General features: G+C 51.8%; 1 protein-coding gene across 1 annotated transcript in view; it reads right to left on the reverse strand.

The window, feature by feature from the left end:
• Positions 1 to 337: 337 nt before the first annotated feature.
• Positions 338 to 15,884, reverse strand: part of SPPL3 (signal peptide peptidase like 3) — a 141,713-nt gene continuing 126,166 nt past the window's right edge. Inside the window, exons 6-11 of the mRNA XM_062182420.1 lie at positions 15,249 to 15,361; positions 5,491 to 5,597; positions 4,977 to 5,140; positions 4,254 to 4,453; positions 1,979 to 2,088; positions 338 to 1,765 (exon numbers count right to left, since the gene is read on the reverse strand). Of these exons, the coding sequence (XP_062038404.1) occupies positions 1,694 to 1,765; positions 1,979 to 2,088; positions 4,254 to 4,453; positions 4,977 to 5,140; positions 5,491 to 5,597; positions 15,249 to 15,361 (766 nt within the window). The 3' untranslated portion in view covers positions 338 to 1,693. The remainder of the gene's footprint in view (positions 1,766 to 1,978; positions 2,089 to 4,253; positions 4,454 to 4,976; positions 5,141 to 5,490; positions 5,598 to 15,248; positions 15,362 to 15,884) is intronic.

The following is a 15,884-nucleotide window of genomic DNA, read 5'->3' on the forward strand; positions in this document are numbered from 1 at the left end:
TCTGAAAACAAAGAACCATCACCAGGACTACGTCCTCTGCCTGCTCCTGGCACTTGCCCTCCGTCCCAGTCACTAGGGGGCGCCCTCCCCTTCCCCATTAGCCACATGTGTCCTTGAGGCCTGAGTTCTGCAGGCTGCTGAGGGTGGTCTTGGTGTTCACGGCGTCCACACGAGCTTCCCACGGACGCCGAGCCACAGGTAACGTCTGCAGCCGGGCAGGGTCTGCCCACCCACCCACCCACCCACCCACCGGAACAGGTGGAACAGGGAGGAGGGGCCTGGGAGCTTGGTTAGGTACCAGCAACCGGAAGTAAGTGAAGATGATGTGACAAAGGCTGCAAGGAGTCTTTTATTTAAAAAAACAAAAAACAAAAAAAACCCAAACCCTCAGCAGGATTTGAAGGCGACAACAAAGGAATCGAACACCCTGACGGCATCCGGCTCCACTGGCGACACTATGTGTCAGGCTGGAGGCGGCCGCTGGGCAGGGACACTGGGGAGACACGCGGACCCTTCTGCCTCTGCTGACCAGTGTCCTCGGGCCACTTCCGGTGTCCGGCTGCCAGGCCGGGGGCTGCCATGGTGCCGCTGGGCTCACCACGACCCCAGGACAGAGCAGGGGAGAAGGCATTTGACAGGTGCTCCCGAACCCGCCGTCACCACAGGTAAACCACGACCAGAACCACAGCACGGACAGGACTGCGTTGCTTTTTTCCTTTTTTTTTTTCTTCTTAAAGGAGTGAGGGCATGGAAAATACAGCACACCAATGGAACAAAATGCCAAAAAAAAAAAAAAAAAAAATACAAAAAAATATAAAATAGAAAAATGTATTTACAAGTAGTACATTACTATGATCAGAAGCACAAAGACACCTGCTGCTATCATACATGCATTGGTTCAAGAAGAAAACTACTTAAAACCCTGCGAGGAGAAGCCTGGAAAAGAAAACAAGGGGAGGCGGGCAGGCAGCTGAACTTCTCATCCCTAATCTGCTGCGCGGACCAGAGCCACGGGAGAGTCCCTGGGGTCCCGAGTCAGTCCAGGGCAGGCCGGCGGCGGGGACATGCTCTAGCTATCTAAGCGCGTGTATATATAGGTCTGTATAAAAACCGTGCCCTGTTCAAGTGGACGTGAACTCGTTACAACACATTTCTGCGTATGCTGTAAGAAGTCACTCAACGTCTGTGGATTTAATAAGTCACTTCACACCACAGAGAATATTTAATAAATCCAAAAAAAGGAAAAGTAGAGTATAACGACAGCAGAGCTTCTGTCTAGGTCTCTGAAACGGAGTCCCCGCAGGAAGCCGGTCCCTGAAGCAGCCTCGGTCTGCTCGCTCTCCATCTGTAGTGTTCACAAGTTCCAGACCGACTCCACGCCGGGTCCGGTTTTTAGAGTCAACTCTCCGGCTCCCCCACAAGGTAAGAGTCTGGTGCAGATCCGTAAAAAGGGGGGGCGGGGAGCGCTGGGAGGGCCTGTGGCTCCCACAGGGCTCTGCCCCTCGGCGGCAGGAAGAGCAGCCCGGCGGGCTCCACCTCTCCCCGGCCACCGGGCTCCTTTCAGTGCGAAAGCCAGGCCCCGGGAGTTCCTGAAGCAGGCGTGTCTGAGTACCAGGCCAGCTCTAAGAGGAGACAAAACCACGCGCTGAGAAAAGGACTAGGGTGGCCATCTGGTCAACTTCTCTGCGACCCATCATACTTCCAGGAAGCGCGAGCTGCTGGACTTGGAGTGGAACGGCTCGGACCACATCCGCCGGAGGTCACCCTGGAAAAGAAGGGACTTACTAAGGCATGGGCGGAGCACGAGGCACCCTGGCCCTCGGGACTTCAGCGGCTGAACCCACGAGCAAGCAGCTGCTGGAACGGGCTAACTCCTCAGGATCTGCCAGTGGCACCAGGTGAGCACACAAAGGACACAGGCTAAGGTCAAGGGCTCGGCCACGCCGGGGTCGCCGGGGTTTCTGATGGCTGTTCTCACCTTCAAGTAGGCCATGGTGAGCAGCGGCAGGAGGGTAAAGGGCACCAGGTAGAGGAGGGCGGGCTGCGCGGCTCGGTGAATGCGAGACGCCACCGTGGCGGTGAGCAGACCTGGGGAGAGAGACATCGGTGAGTGCTCCGGGGACCAGCCCGAGACGGGAGCGTGACCCACTCCACTCGAGATGCCCAGCTCGAGCTGTTAGAGAAACGCGGAGCAGCACAGCTTAAAGTCCACAGCGTGAGGCCCCCGTGACCGTTCCCGGGTCAGACCTCCTCCCCTTCAGCCCGGCGTGCTGGTCTTGTCTCCTGGGCCACGCGGCACTGGACTTGGAGGTCAAAGATCAGGTTTAATCCCCACTTATAGCTATGCAGCCTTTGCTCGGGTGTCACCTCGTGCCCTGCCTGTCTGAAATGCATGCATGTGTGTAAAACGCTACAGCTGGGTCAAGTGCTGCTGATGAGCAGGACCCGTGGAGGTGAGGGGCGCACTAGACCTGTCTGCCCGTGACAGCTGGCTACAGTGCACCAAGGGCTGGTGCTGGGGCACAGTGGGTTACGCTGCTGCCTGCAATGCCAGCATCCCATATGGGCACTGGCTCACGTCCTAGATACTCCACTTGGGATCCAGCTCCCTGCTATCGTGTCTGGGAAAGCAGTGAAGATGGCTCAAATGCCTGGGCCCTTCCACCCATATGGGAGACCAGATGGAGTTCCAGGTTTTTAGATTCAGCCTGGCTCAGCCCTGGCTGTTGCAGCCATCTGGGAAGTGTACCAGCAGATGGAAAATCTATCTCTCCCTCTCTCTGTAACTCTTTATTACTACTACTACTACTATTTTTTTTTTTTTTTTTTAGATTTTTATTTATTTGAGAGTTAGAGTTACAGACAGAGAGGGAGACACAGAGAGAAAGGTCTTCCATCTGCTGGTTCACTTCCCAAATGGCTGCAATGGTTTGAGCTGGGCCAATCCGGAGCCAGGAGCCAGGAGCTTCTTCATGGTCTCCCATGCAGGTGCAGGGGCCCGAGCACTTGGGCCATCTTCTGCTTTCCCAGGTCAGAGCAGAGAACTGGGACTCAAACCAGTGCCCATATGGGATGCCGGCACTGCTAGCCCCATCTCTAACTCTTCTTCTCTCAAAAAGATTTATTAGAAAGAAGCAGAGAGACAGAGTCTTCCACCTGCTGGTTCACTCCCCAATTGGCTGCAATGGCCAGAGCTGCACCGATCCAAAGCCAGGAGCTTCCTCCAGGTCTTCCTGCGTGAGTGTAAGGGCCCAAGGATTTGGGACATCTTCCACTGCTTTCCCAGGCCACAGCAGAGAGCTGGATCAGAAGTGGAGCAGCCCGGACTCAAACCGGCGCCCATATGGGATGCCGGTACTGCAGGCAGTAGCTTTACCCACCATGTCATAGCATTGGTCCCTCTAATAAATCTAACACACAAACAAAACTCAACAGTAGCTGAGTGTAATAGGTCAGCAGTGGCAAGTATGTCAGAGCTCTGCTCATTAACGTGGGAAATACACATACATCCAACCCAGTGGCAGACGCAGTGTGTGTGGAATGCGTCCTGGCTCTGAGCCTGACCATGATTGCCTGACGGTGGGAAATGCTTGTGGAAAATGTAACAAAAAATAGTTTTGGGGCCCAGTGCTGTGGCGTAGTGGGCTAAGCCTCTGCCTGTGGTGCCTGTATCCCATATGGGCGCCAGTTCAAGTCCCAACTGCTCCTCTTCCGACCCAGCTATCTGCTATGGCCTGGGAAGGCAGTAGAAGATGGCCCAAGTGCTTGGTTCCCTGCACCTGCGTGGGAGACCCAGAAGTTCCTGATTCTTGGCTTCGGATCAGCCCAGCTCCAGCCATTGCAGCCATCTGGGGAATGAACCAGTGGACAGAAGACCTTTTTCTGTTTCTCCCTCTCTCGACATGTCTGTAACTCTACCTCCCAAATAAATCTTTACAAAAATGATTTTGGTCCAAGTAGATTTTGAAATTCATGTGGTTTTTCATAGTACACGTTTTCCACGAACTTTCTGAAGACCACCCAGTATGCATGGATTTAAAAAAAAATTTTCTTCTGCACAAGATCAACTTTCTGAAACGTCTCGTGTCTCATGGCACTGGAGAGAGGGCACCTGCCAGCCTGCGGGCCGAGGACAGTTCTTGCTATGACAGCACCAGAGCCACCACCGTCCTAACTCTGAGGGCGGGAGGACAGCCGGGGGGAGGAGTGTGTGTGTGTGTGTGTGGGGGGGTGGTCACCGGAGCCTCTCTTACCTACAAAGTAGCCGATGAGGGTGCAGTGGAAGTAGGAGACCTTCTGCATGCGCCCGGAGATGTTGGCGGGTCCCGCCGCGCTGCAGGAGTCGCCGCTCGCCTGCTTTTTGTAGTTGTCGTAGCGGAGGACGAAGCAGAGCAGGAGGCCGGGCATCACGATGTCGCCGATGCCCAACATGGAGAAGTGACTACCTGTGGAGCTGCAGTGCGGGCCGCAGGTTAGAGCAGCAGTCGCGTCTATCTCTCTAAAGCATCCTCAGGGAGAGGCAGTTTTTGTGTTTAGAGACTAGAAGCTGTACAGGTTCTGGCCCCTCAGGGTTCCAGGGCTGCACGCCCCACCCCCAGCGGGTTTGTGACAGCCACACGCGTGGCTGTACGAGTACCTGACTACCACCAGGCAGGACACGATTCTGCCAGGACTGGACCCCAGAAGTGCATGATCTGTTTACAAATGCCTCAGAAGATGCCCGAGCCAGACCCTCCTGTTAACTCCCTTCGCCAGCTTCAGAAACTGGACAATACGCTGCGGTGGCCTGAGACCCTTAGCCGCTAGTGAAGCGCAGCCCGTGCGAGCACCCAGTGTAAGTCCTGGTGAGCCGGCCAGTGTTCCCGTCTCTCCTCGTCCGCACAGCGAGGACGACGCGACCCTTTGCGGCTGTGACCGCAGTGCTGCTGACAGACGGCCCGGTCGAGCCGAGGCCTAGGCTGGGTGGTTTGTCCTACCTTGGAAAGACCAGTTTTCCAGGCAAAGACAGGCGAGGGACATCACGCCCAACGTTGGGCCCCAGATGCAGCTTCCGGGATAGAACGTCAAGAGGATTGTCGGCTGGCTGCGTGGCCACCTTCACCATGACGTTGCTATTGAAGATATAGGCTGAGAAAAACACCTGCCGGGGTGGAGAGACGCCTTTAACAGAGGCAGGTGGGAGCTAGTGGCTCTCAGCACAGCCCTCTGTTCTCGGAGCCGAGTCTCGCAGTGCCGCTCGAAGGTGCTCCGACGGCACGCTTTCAGGAGACGCGATCGTTTGCTGTCGGCATGCACTGGATTTCTGAACCCCACCCTTCCCAGCGGAGCTGCGTGTGCTCCCTGGCAGCCTGAAGACCCCCAGCACACGTGCACTTTTCAGACCGTTCATGGCTAGAGGGAGACTCTGGATACTAACAGCCAACAGTTTTTAAGAGCAAATGCTTCAATTAAAAAAGGAGAGCAGGGGCTTAGTGGGAAACAGACACTTACCCAAAACACATCATAGATGAGAAGCCCTGAGAGAAGCAGGCAGGAGACCTTGAGGCTCGGCAGGCGGACGAAGGCGATCATGGCGACACAGAGACCCATGGCCAGAGCTGGGGAGGAGACAGCACGGGCCACAGTCAGTGTGGACAACAGGCCTCTCCTCTTTGCGTGAGCTGGTCAGCTTGTCAACCTCGCAATGCTTCCAATCTCTTCAAGAGTTCAGTTTAAGACCTTATGCCCTCCAGTGGTGCAAAGTGCCCACGTCAGCCTGTTTGGAGCAGGTGTACTGGGGGAGATTCTGTTTCTCACGCTGGATACGGTGCTCAACTGTTGGAGAGACAGGGCAGGCAGCAGCGGAGCCTTAAAGCAGCAGGCCAGGCTCCTGCTGGGACCTGGCTCCGGTTTGCTGCCACCGCCTCAGAGCTGTGAATACGCTGTCCCTGCTCCAACGTCAGTGCACATACCCTAGGCCGTGTCTCCCTTGACCGGCACAGGGACACAAGCCAGCAGCGGCTTCCTCTCTACTGAATCCTCTTGTCAATCCAGGAACGAGCCGTCATTTCTACCAGGAAATACACATCTCATCTGTCCAAATGCCCACCCCCCTTCTCACTAGAGTTCTTTAATGAGTTGTGGATATAAGCTGTAACCTACTCTTCTCGTTGTCCTTTAAAAAAAAATTTTTTTTTTTAAGATTTATTTTATTTAGGCTGGCGCTGTGGCTTAACAGGCTAATCCTCCGCCTTGCGGCACTGGCACACCGGGTTCTAGTCCCGGTTGGGGCACCAATCCTGTCCCGGTTGCCCCTCTTCCAGGCCAGCTCTCTGCTGTGGCCAGGGAGTGCAGTGGAGGATGGCCCAAGTGCTTGGGCCCTGCACCCCATGGGAGACCAGGAGAAGCACCTGGCTCCTGCCATCGGATCAGCGCGGTGCGCCGGCCGCAGCGTGCCTACCGCGGCGGTCATTGGAGGGTGAACCAACGGCAAAAAGGAAGACCTTTCTCTCTGTCTCCCTCTACTGTCCACTCTGCCTGTCCAAAAAAAAAAAATTTATTTTATTTGAAAGTCAGAATTGGAGGGAGAGACAGAGAGCTTGCCATCTGCTGGTTTACTCCCTAAATGGCCACAATATGAGCACAGGCGCTTCATCCAGGTCTCCCACATGGGTGCAGGGATCCAAGACCTTGGGCCATCCTCCACTACTTGCCCAGGCGCATTAGCAGGGAGCTGGATTGGAAACACCCGGGACTTGAACTGGCGCCCATACGGGATGCCAGCACTACAGATGGCAGTTTACCAGTCCCACCGTTCAGAGACTACCACTGTTGAGTGCTTACCCACAAGCTTTTGCATATACATTTAAATATTATACATATTTTATATAACATATACAACGATTTATTTATTTGAAAGAGTTACAGAGAAAGAGATCTCTATTTGCTGGCTCCCCAGATGGCAGCAATGGCTGGGGCTAGGTCCGGCCAGAGCCAGGAGCTTCTTTTGGGTCTCCCACAGCACGTGGGGTCCCAAGCACTTGGGCCATCTTCCTTAGCAGGGAGCTGGATCAGAAGTGGAGCAGCCGGGACTCAAACTGGCACCCATTTGGGATGCTGTGCTGCAGGCCACGGCTTAACTCGCTGTGCCACAGCAACACCCTCAACTTTGCTTTTTTAAAGCCAACAATCTCCAGTTTTCATTCTGGTGAACTTATATTTGGTTTAACAAAATTTCTTTAGTAGATGTTTGTCTACGCCAGTTTCTAATCCAAGACTTATAGATCTGGGGCCAGCGCTGCGGCTCAGGGGGTTTAGCTGCTGCCTGCAGTGCTGGCATCCCCTATGGGCACCAGTTTGGGTCCCGACTGCTCCATCTTTGATCCCATTCCCTGCTAATGTGCCTGGGAAAGCTGCGGAGGATGGCTCAACTGCACCCATGTGGGAGGCCCGGAAGAAGCTCCTGTCTCCTAGTTTCGGTTTGGCCTAGCCCTGGCCGTTACGGCCATCTGAGAAGTGAACCAGTGGATGGAAGACCTCTGTCCCTCTCTCTTTCAAATAATAAATCTTTTTTTAAAAAGACATACATTTGTATTTTTACTTCTAGCCTGTATCTCTTCTTTGAATGCATGAACATACATTCAATGACATAAGGAACCAAAAACTGAGACTCTAATAGGGCCTGGAATTTATTACAAACTTTTCTCTAAGCTGGTTCCCACTCAGTCTTCCATCTCTGTTAACTTATTCTATTGTTCCAGTGGAAGGCAGTGGTATTTTGACTCCTCTCTCTCACCCAGCCTGGCACATGCCTCTACCGTCTCCTGTGTAGAAGCTGCAGTTACCTGCATGGGGTCTATTCCCTGGTTGTGCCTCTCATCTGCACAGTAGACACAAGATCTTCGCAAAGCCAAAGCTGTGTTATACTGGTCCCTGCTCAAAACCCTTCACCTTCCCATGTCACAGAGTGGCCAGCCAGTCTACCCTGGTCTACAAGGTCCTCCTGTCTGTCAGCTTTCAGGTCATCTCCTGCCATCACCCCTGAGCTGGGGACATGGGCTTTCTTGTTCTTCCTCCTATCTGCCGGCCACAGCCCGTTTCAGTGCTTTTGCAGACTGTGCCCTCTGCCTGGAATGATCATTATCACAAAATCTACCTCCGGCCGGCGCCACAGCTCAATAGGCTAATTTTCCGCCTGTGGCGCCAACACTCCGGGTTCTAGTCCGGGTTGGGGCGCCAGATTCTGTCCCGGTTGCTCCTCTTCCAGTCCCGCTCTCTGCTGTGGCCCGGGAAGGCAGTGGAGGATGGCCCAAGTCCTTGGGCCCTGCGTCCACATGGGAGACCAGGAGAAGCACCTGGCTCCTGCCATTGGATCAGCGCGATGCGCCGGCAGCAGCGCGCCTACCGCGGCAGCCATTGGAGGGTGAACCAACAGCAAAAAGGAAGACCTTTCTCTCTCTCTCACTGTCCACTCTGCCTGTCAAAAACAAACAAACAAAAACAAAAAACCCGTGTGCGATTGTGTCTGTCCAGAAGGCCCTGCTGGCCCATCTTCATCTGGAAAATTCATCTTCAAAGAGCCAGGTCAGAAAGCGCTTTCTGAAAGAGTTCTTCCTGCTCCAGCCAGAGTGCCTGGTTTCCTCTTTGTGACTGCACAGCACTTTGAATCTCTGCGCTCATCTGCCCACTCTGTGATCATGGGATTATCTGTAAGCAAGAGTGAGCTTAAACTCTACAGCAGGCGACTACGTGCTCCTGGCAGACAGGAGGCACACCTTACTCTTTCTGTGAATCCCTAGCTCTTGACAGAGCAGACACTCAACAAATCTTTGCTGAATGAATAAAAAATTATAGCCCACTAACTTCACATTGCAAACTATTCTAAGGAAAATAAGAAAAGCTGTGTGATCAGATGCATACCATGTCAATAGAACTGGTGGTAAACTGTCAAGATACGCAACAAAGGGGTTTAAATACAGCTGCTTGGAAGACTCTGGACACATCAGCTGGTATTTTAGGAGCTCCTACTATGTGTCTGGTGCTGCACAAGTGAGGCAGGAAGAAGAGCATTCCCATTCCTACAACGCGGAAGGACTGGAAAGATGGCGACAAAACCAGGAAGAACAAAACAGTCTCCCTATCATTCCTGACGCCAAGCATGCACTGAACTCTACACCATGTAATGAAGTGTGAATTTTGGAGATTTGGTCTTGACAAAATTCCTGACTTTATAGGAATCTAGGATGTTCACTATGCTATAGCCTTAAAAACAGAACCAAAGCAGCCTGTATACAAACTGAGCACGCCTGGCATGTGCCTGGTGAACTGCACCGACCAGTGCTGGTTGGCTGGGCTCTGCAATTCCAAGGGCGTCGTAAGGCGTCTGTGCCATGGTCAAGGCTTCACCACATGTTCTTGATGGTGGGAGGAGGTGACACCTGTCAGTGCTGGCTGGGGTCAGTCCATGAACACACAGTGCAAAGGAGGAAAGAAAGGCCCAAGGAGCGCAAGAGACAGGAGTGGGAGGAGGGCTGGGAGGGTCAGAGGACCAAAGAGACTCACAAGATAACCAGAGAGGGGCAGGGAACAGACTTCTAGGGATAGGATGGCTTGCCAATTCCTGAACCTTTCTATTCAACATACCACAGAATCACTGCTGAACTCGAGGAGCCTTTGAAAGCCACATGGTCTGGGCGTCAGTTGCTGCTCCAGCACTCACCTCATCCTGCCCCTGCCTCACTGGGATCTGAACTACACACGGAGTCAGCTGCCTGGGGACGGTTTTCCATGACTCCACGTCACGTCCTCCCATCCTAGTCTTCCAAGCAAGAAACTCTGGGTTCACTTTAAATCTGTCAACCTCTACCTCCTAGGTGCAATCCTTGGCCATTCTGGGAGTGCCACCCTTTATCGTTACCCCAGACCGCAGTCAGGCCTTCCCCACACTGCCTACCACGATGTATCCCCAGTCAAGATCTGTGGATGCCACTTCCTGCCTTAAGGTCTTAGGTTCCCTGCTCTGTGATGGAGCAGGTCTAATCACGAGGCTGAACGCCGAGGCTGAACGACCTTAGGGCACAACGTGTAGAGAATGCCGCTGTCCCGGTGGGGACTCGGCCTCAGGGCCTCTCTCCTCTGGCTCCTATTCCTTCTTCCTGTCAACACTAAGTTGAGCAACGTCCCTCCCCTGCACTCATACTGCCTTCCTCTTCGCACTGCGTTCTACATTTCGTGTGTGGAGCAGGACGACCTCTGGACGACCTCAGAGAAGGTTCCTAATGAAGTGTGCTGCGGGGGGGTGATTTCTGCCATGAGCCACACCGTCTCCCTGAACATCTTCCCCCTTTGCCTAACTTACCTCTTGTTATCCTCACTCTCTCATTTAAGCAACCCTTTGAAGTTTTACCTCCTTCTTATAGTCTTTTTTTTTTTTTTTTTTTTAATTAATTTATTTTTTTTGACAGGCAGAGTGGACAGTGAGAGAGAGAGACAGAGAGAAAGGTCTTCCTTTTGCCGTTGGTTCACCCTCCAATGGCCGCCGCGGTAGCGCGCTGCGGCCGGCGCACCGCGCTGTTCCGATGGCAGGAGCCAGGTGCTTATCCTGGTCTCCCATGGGGTGCAGGACCCAAGAACTTGGGCCATCCTCCACTGCACTCCCTAGCCACGGCAGAGAGCTGGCCTGGAAGAGGGGCAACCGGGACAGGATCGGTGCCCCAACCGGGACTAGAACCCGGTGTGCCGGCGCCGCAAGGCGGAGGATTAGCCTGTTGAGCCACGGCGCCGGCCTATAGTCTTTTTAATTTATTTTGTTTAAAAGACAGACACATAACTAGGCAAGAGATACGTCCCACCTGATGGCTCACTCCCCAAATGCCCTCAACGGCCAGGGTTTGGGCCAGGCCAAAGCCAGGAGCCCTGGATTCCATCCAGGCCTTCTCTGTGCGTGGCAGGGACCCGAGTACCTGAGCCCTGACCTGCTACCTCCAGGGTGCACACCTGCAGGAAGCTGGCGCTGGAAGCCAACCAGGGCTGGAACCCAGGCACTGTGATGGGATGTGGGCATCCCAAGCAGGATCTTAATCACTGAGCAAACGCTCACCGCCTCCTTAGGCTTTTCTTTTCTTTGGCTCCAGAGGTAGAGGCTTAACCTCCTATGCCACAGTGCCGGCCCCCTTTCTCTTTCTGTCACTTTGCTGTTCAAATAAATCTTTAGAAAAACAAAGTTAAATACCTGAGTAAAGCTATCTGGGAGTGTCTTAGCAGCTTCTGAGTGAGTGGGAGTCAGAGGCAGTGCCTGGGCTGGGACTCCAGTCCTGACACAGAATGTGGGCATCCCGAGTGCCATCTCAGCTGCTGTGCCAAATGCCCACCCCTTACGAGTTCTTTAGACAGTATTACAAATAGTACAAAATAATGCCTTTATCTTTTAACCTCTTTCTCTTTTATGCCACCACAACAAAGAAGAAGGTGAACAGACTTTGTGTGGCAGAGCAATCTGCTAGAAGTTTTCTGAGATTAGAAAAGCAAACTGTGCAAACAAGTACGGACTATGAAAATGGAGGTAGTGGGGCTGGAGCTGTGGTGTAGTGGGTAAAGTGGCAGCATGCTATGCCAGCATCCCAGACAGGTGCAGGTTCAAGACCTAGCTGCTCCACTTCTCATCCAGCTTCCTGCTAATGCGTCTGGGAAAGCAGCCGAGAATGGCCCAAGGCCTTGGGCCCCTGCACCAACGTGGGAGATTGTAAGAAGCTCCTGGCTTGGTCTGGCCTCGTCCTGGCTGCTGCACTCATTGGGAATGAACCAGCAGATTTCTGTCTCACCCCCTCTCTCTGTAACTCTACCTTTCAAATAAATAAACCTTAAAAAGAAAAAGGAGGTGGAGAGAGGTTACAGGGTCATCGTCGTCTTTTTTTTTAAGATTTATTTATTTATCTGAGAGGTAGAGTTATAGACAGAGAGGTCTTCCATCCTCTGGTTCACTCCCCAAATGGCTGCAATAACCGGAGCTGGGCTGATCCGAAGCCAGGAGCTTTTTCCAGGTCTTCCAAGCAGGTGCAGGGACCCGAGGATTTGGGCCATCTTCTACTGCTTTCCCAGGCCATAGCAGAGAGCTGGATTGGAAGTGGAGCAGCTGGAACTTGAGCTAGAGCCCATATGGGATACTGATGGTGGCTTTACCCACTATTCCACAGTGCTGGCCCCTACAGGTTTTTAAATGAAAAAAAGTATTCTGTTGTCTCACGGAGATATTAAAATTGTAATATGGGATTTTTGGCAATTTCCCTCCAGGATGTTTCTATCCTAAGGATGAAACATACACAGGAGTTTTCAATCTGAGTGAGTTCTTCTCTGAACCTCTGTGTACTTGTCTGCAAAATGGGAACAATGGTACCTACTTCAAATAACCATTCTAAGATAAATGAGAGAATCACTCGAGCAGCCAGCAGAGTGCCCAATACATGATAATCTTTGCCATTATCATCAATGGAGGGAAAGTCTCATAACTATAGGTAGGAACGTAACTTATATGTTTTCTGGTTTTTTTTTTTTTTTTTTTTTTTTGACAGGCAGAGTTAGAGAGAGAGAGACACACACACAGAAAGGTCTTCCTTCCGTTGGCTCACTCCCCTAATGGCCGCCATGGTCGGCGCCGCGCCGATCCGAAGCCAGGAGCCAAGTGCTTCCTCCTGGTCTCCCATGCAGGTGCAGGGCCCAAGCACTTGGGCCATCCTCCACTGCCTTCCCGGGCCATAGCAGAGAGCTGGACTGGAAGAGGAGCAACCGGGACAGAACCGGCGCCGCAGGCAGAGGGTTAGCCCAATGAGCCGCGGCACCGGCTAACTTATATCTTTTCTGAAAGACAGTATAGTAATAGATATGGAAAATTCAAATACAAAACTCCCTTGTTTTGGGAATTTCATGTTCAGGAATTCCTCCTTTGAAAATTATCTTAGTAGGGTGGATACCCAGTATAGTGTTTAAGACACCACCTGGGATCCCTACATCCCAAGTTAGATCCCACCTCTGCTTCTGGGTCGGCCTTCCTGCTAATGTGCACCCTGAGGGGGAGGGGGAGGCGGAGGCAGAGGAGATGGCTCAAATAGGGAGCTCCTGGCTTCAGCTTGGCCCAGCTCTGGCTATTGCAGGCAACTGGGGAGGGAATCAGCAGACTATCATCTAGGTCTTTCAAATAAAAAAACATGTCAGTTGGGGCCGCTGCCGTGGCGCAGTAGGGTAATCCTCTGCCTGTGGCGCTGGCATCCCATATGGGCGCTGGTTTTAGTCCTGGTTGCTCCTCTTCCAGTCCAGCTCTCTGCTAAGGCCTGGGAAAGCAGTAGAAGATGACCCAACTCCTAGGGCCCCTGCACCCACATGGGAGACTAGGAAGAAGCACCTGGCTCCTGGCTTTGGATCCAGCCATTGCAGCCATTTGGGGAGTGAACCAACTGACGGAAGACCTTTCTATCTCTCCCTCTCATTGTAACTCTATCTCTCAAGTAAATAAATAAAAAATAAAAAGCAGATATTAAAAAAGTCAGTTAAGCTGGCGCCGCGGCTCACTAGGCTAATCCTCCGCCTTGCGGCGCTGGCACACCGGGTTCTAGTCCCGGTTGGGGCACCAATCCTGTCCCGGTTGCCCCTCTTCCAGGCCAGCTCTCTGCTGTGGCCAGGGAGTGCAGTGGAGGATGGCCCAAGTGCTTGGGCCCTGCACCCCATGGGAGACCAGGATAGGCACCTGGCTCCTGCCATTGGATCAGTGTGGTGCGCCGGCCGCAGCGTGCCTACCGCGGCGGCCATTGGAGGGTGAACCAACGGCAAAAGGAAAACCTTTCTCTCTGTCTCTCTCTCACTGTCCACTCTGCCTGTCAAAAAAAAAAAAAAAAAAAAAAAAAAGTTAAGTACTCTGACATATAATACTGAGAGGTAGAAACTAAATTTTTACATCAGCCTTATTTATAGTAGAAAAAGATTTAAAAAATCTAAGGATACATCAATAGTTAAATGACATTAATACAAGGGAATATTGTGGAGCTGTAAATACCTTTATGTAATGATACAGACATGTATTTATATTATTGCATAAAAGGAGCAATTATATATCATATAAAACACATATATTATATATAACATACACTCCATAATATTAGGAGGCATTAGTATAAATCCATGTAAATAAGAAAGTATAGGGCCGGCACCGCGGCTCACTAGGCTAATCCTCTGCCTGCAGCGCCGGCACTCCGGGTTCTAGTCCTAGTCAGGGCGCCGGATTCTGTCCCGGTTGCTCCTCTTCCAGTCCAGCTCTCTGCTGTGGCCTGGGAAGGCAGTGGAGGATGGCCCAAGTGCTTGGGCCCTGCACCTGCATAGGAGACCAGGAGGAAGTACCTGGCTCCTGGCTTCGGATCAGCACAGGCACCGGCTGTAGTGGCCAATTGGAAAGTGAACCAGCAGATGGAAGATCTCGATCTCTCTCTCTCTCTCTCTCTCTCTCTCTCTCTCCACTGCTTCTCTCTCTGTGTAACTCTGACTTTCAAGTAAAATAAATAAATATATATATAAAAAAGTATAGTCTTCAGGGCTGGCACTGTGGCACAGAGGGTAAAGCCTCCGCTTGCAGTGCTGGCATCCCATATGAGAACTGGTTCAAGTCCCGGCTGCTCCACTTCTGATCCAGCTCCCTACTGATAGCATGGGAAAGTAGCAGAAGTTGGTGCAAGTGCTTGGGCCCCTGAACCCATGTGGGAGACCCGAATGAAGCTCCTGGCTCCTGGCTTTGGCTTGGCCCAGTCCTGGCCGTTGTGGCCATTTGGGGAGCGAACCAGCAGATGGATGATCTCTTTGTCTGTTTCTCCCTATCACTCTTTCAAATAAATAAATAAATCTTAAAGAAAAATATTCACAGATACATTATTTGTGATAGTTAAAAAAAAAAAAAGAGTGGAAATACCTGCTGAATAGCTAAATAAAACTGGTATATCCATATAATGGAATAACATCCAACCATAAAAAGGAACCACTACGGGTTACACAGACAATCCTTGAAAACACTGTGCTATGTGAAGAAGCCAGACATGAGGGGTCACATGATGTATGAGTCTACTTTTGTGAACTATCCAGAACAGAGATATCACAACACAAAGACCAAAAGTAACTCCTGGAAGGTATGGATTGGCAGGGCCAGCAAGGGGTAGGGGCAGGTGACAAAAATGCTCAAAAACTGTACCTGTAAAACATTAGATAAAATGACAATTTGTCTCATATTGGTTACTCACCATCCATGAGAAGCCAATGGCCAGTGAGGACCCAGATGAGGACGAGCATGACGGACAGGGAAAATGACAGCAGCTCAGCAGCAGTGAAACGCCCACAGCAACCGAAGGAAATCCTGCGAAACACAGGATGTTTACCGGACTGATGGCACATTTACAACCAAACCCTCCTTCGGTTCTTGCGATAGGAGTTCGTGATGTCCGGGTTAGAATATAGGCAATGCCTACACACCGGCAACTCCAAAAGCTCCAAGTGCCCTTCGTAAGGATGGAAAGGTCAGAGGAATTGTACTTCTGTGTCCATCTGATTACACTCTTTCTAGATTAGATCATCAATGTGGGTATTTGGAATCTTCTCGAGAAGCTAAATATAGGAGACATCTATTCTTACAAGGAAAACAACGAAAAAAGCCAACAATGCAATCCATTTAGCCAAGATGAATAAATATGTACGAGACGGTACGTCTGTCTGGCTGCACTAGCGACTGGATTCCTAAGCGCACACAGCATCTTCATTGTGCAGTTCTTTGTTTCCATGGAGCAATGGCTTCAGAAGCTACAGCACAACCCTGGCCACATGCAAGTGGCCAGCATATCTAGGTCACCACAGATGAAAGGCAAAGAATATATGAAGAATGC

The sequence above is a fragment of the Lepus europaeus genome, chromosome 23 (genome assembly GCF_033115175.1).
Source record: "Lepus europaeus isolate LE1 chromosome 23, mLepTim1.pri, whole genome shotgun sequence".
NCBI lineage: Eukaryota > Metazoa > Chordata > Mammalia > Lagomorpha > Leporidae > Lepus > Lepus europaeus.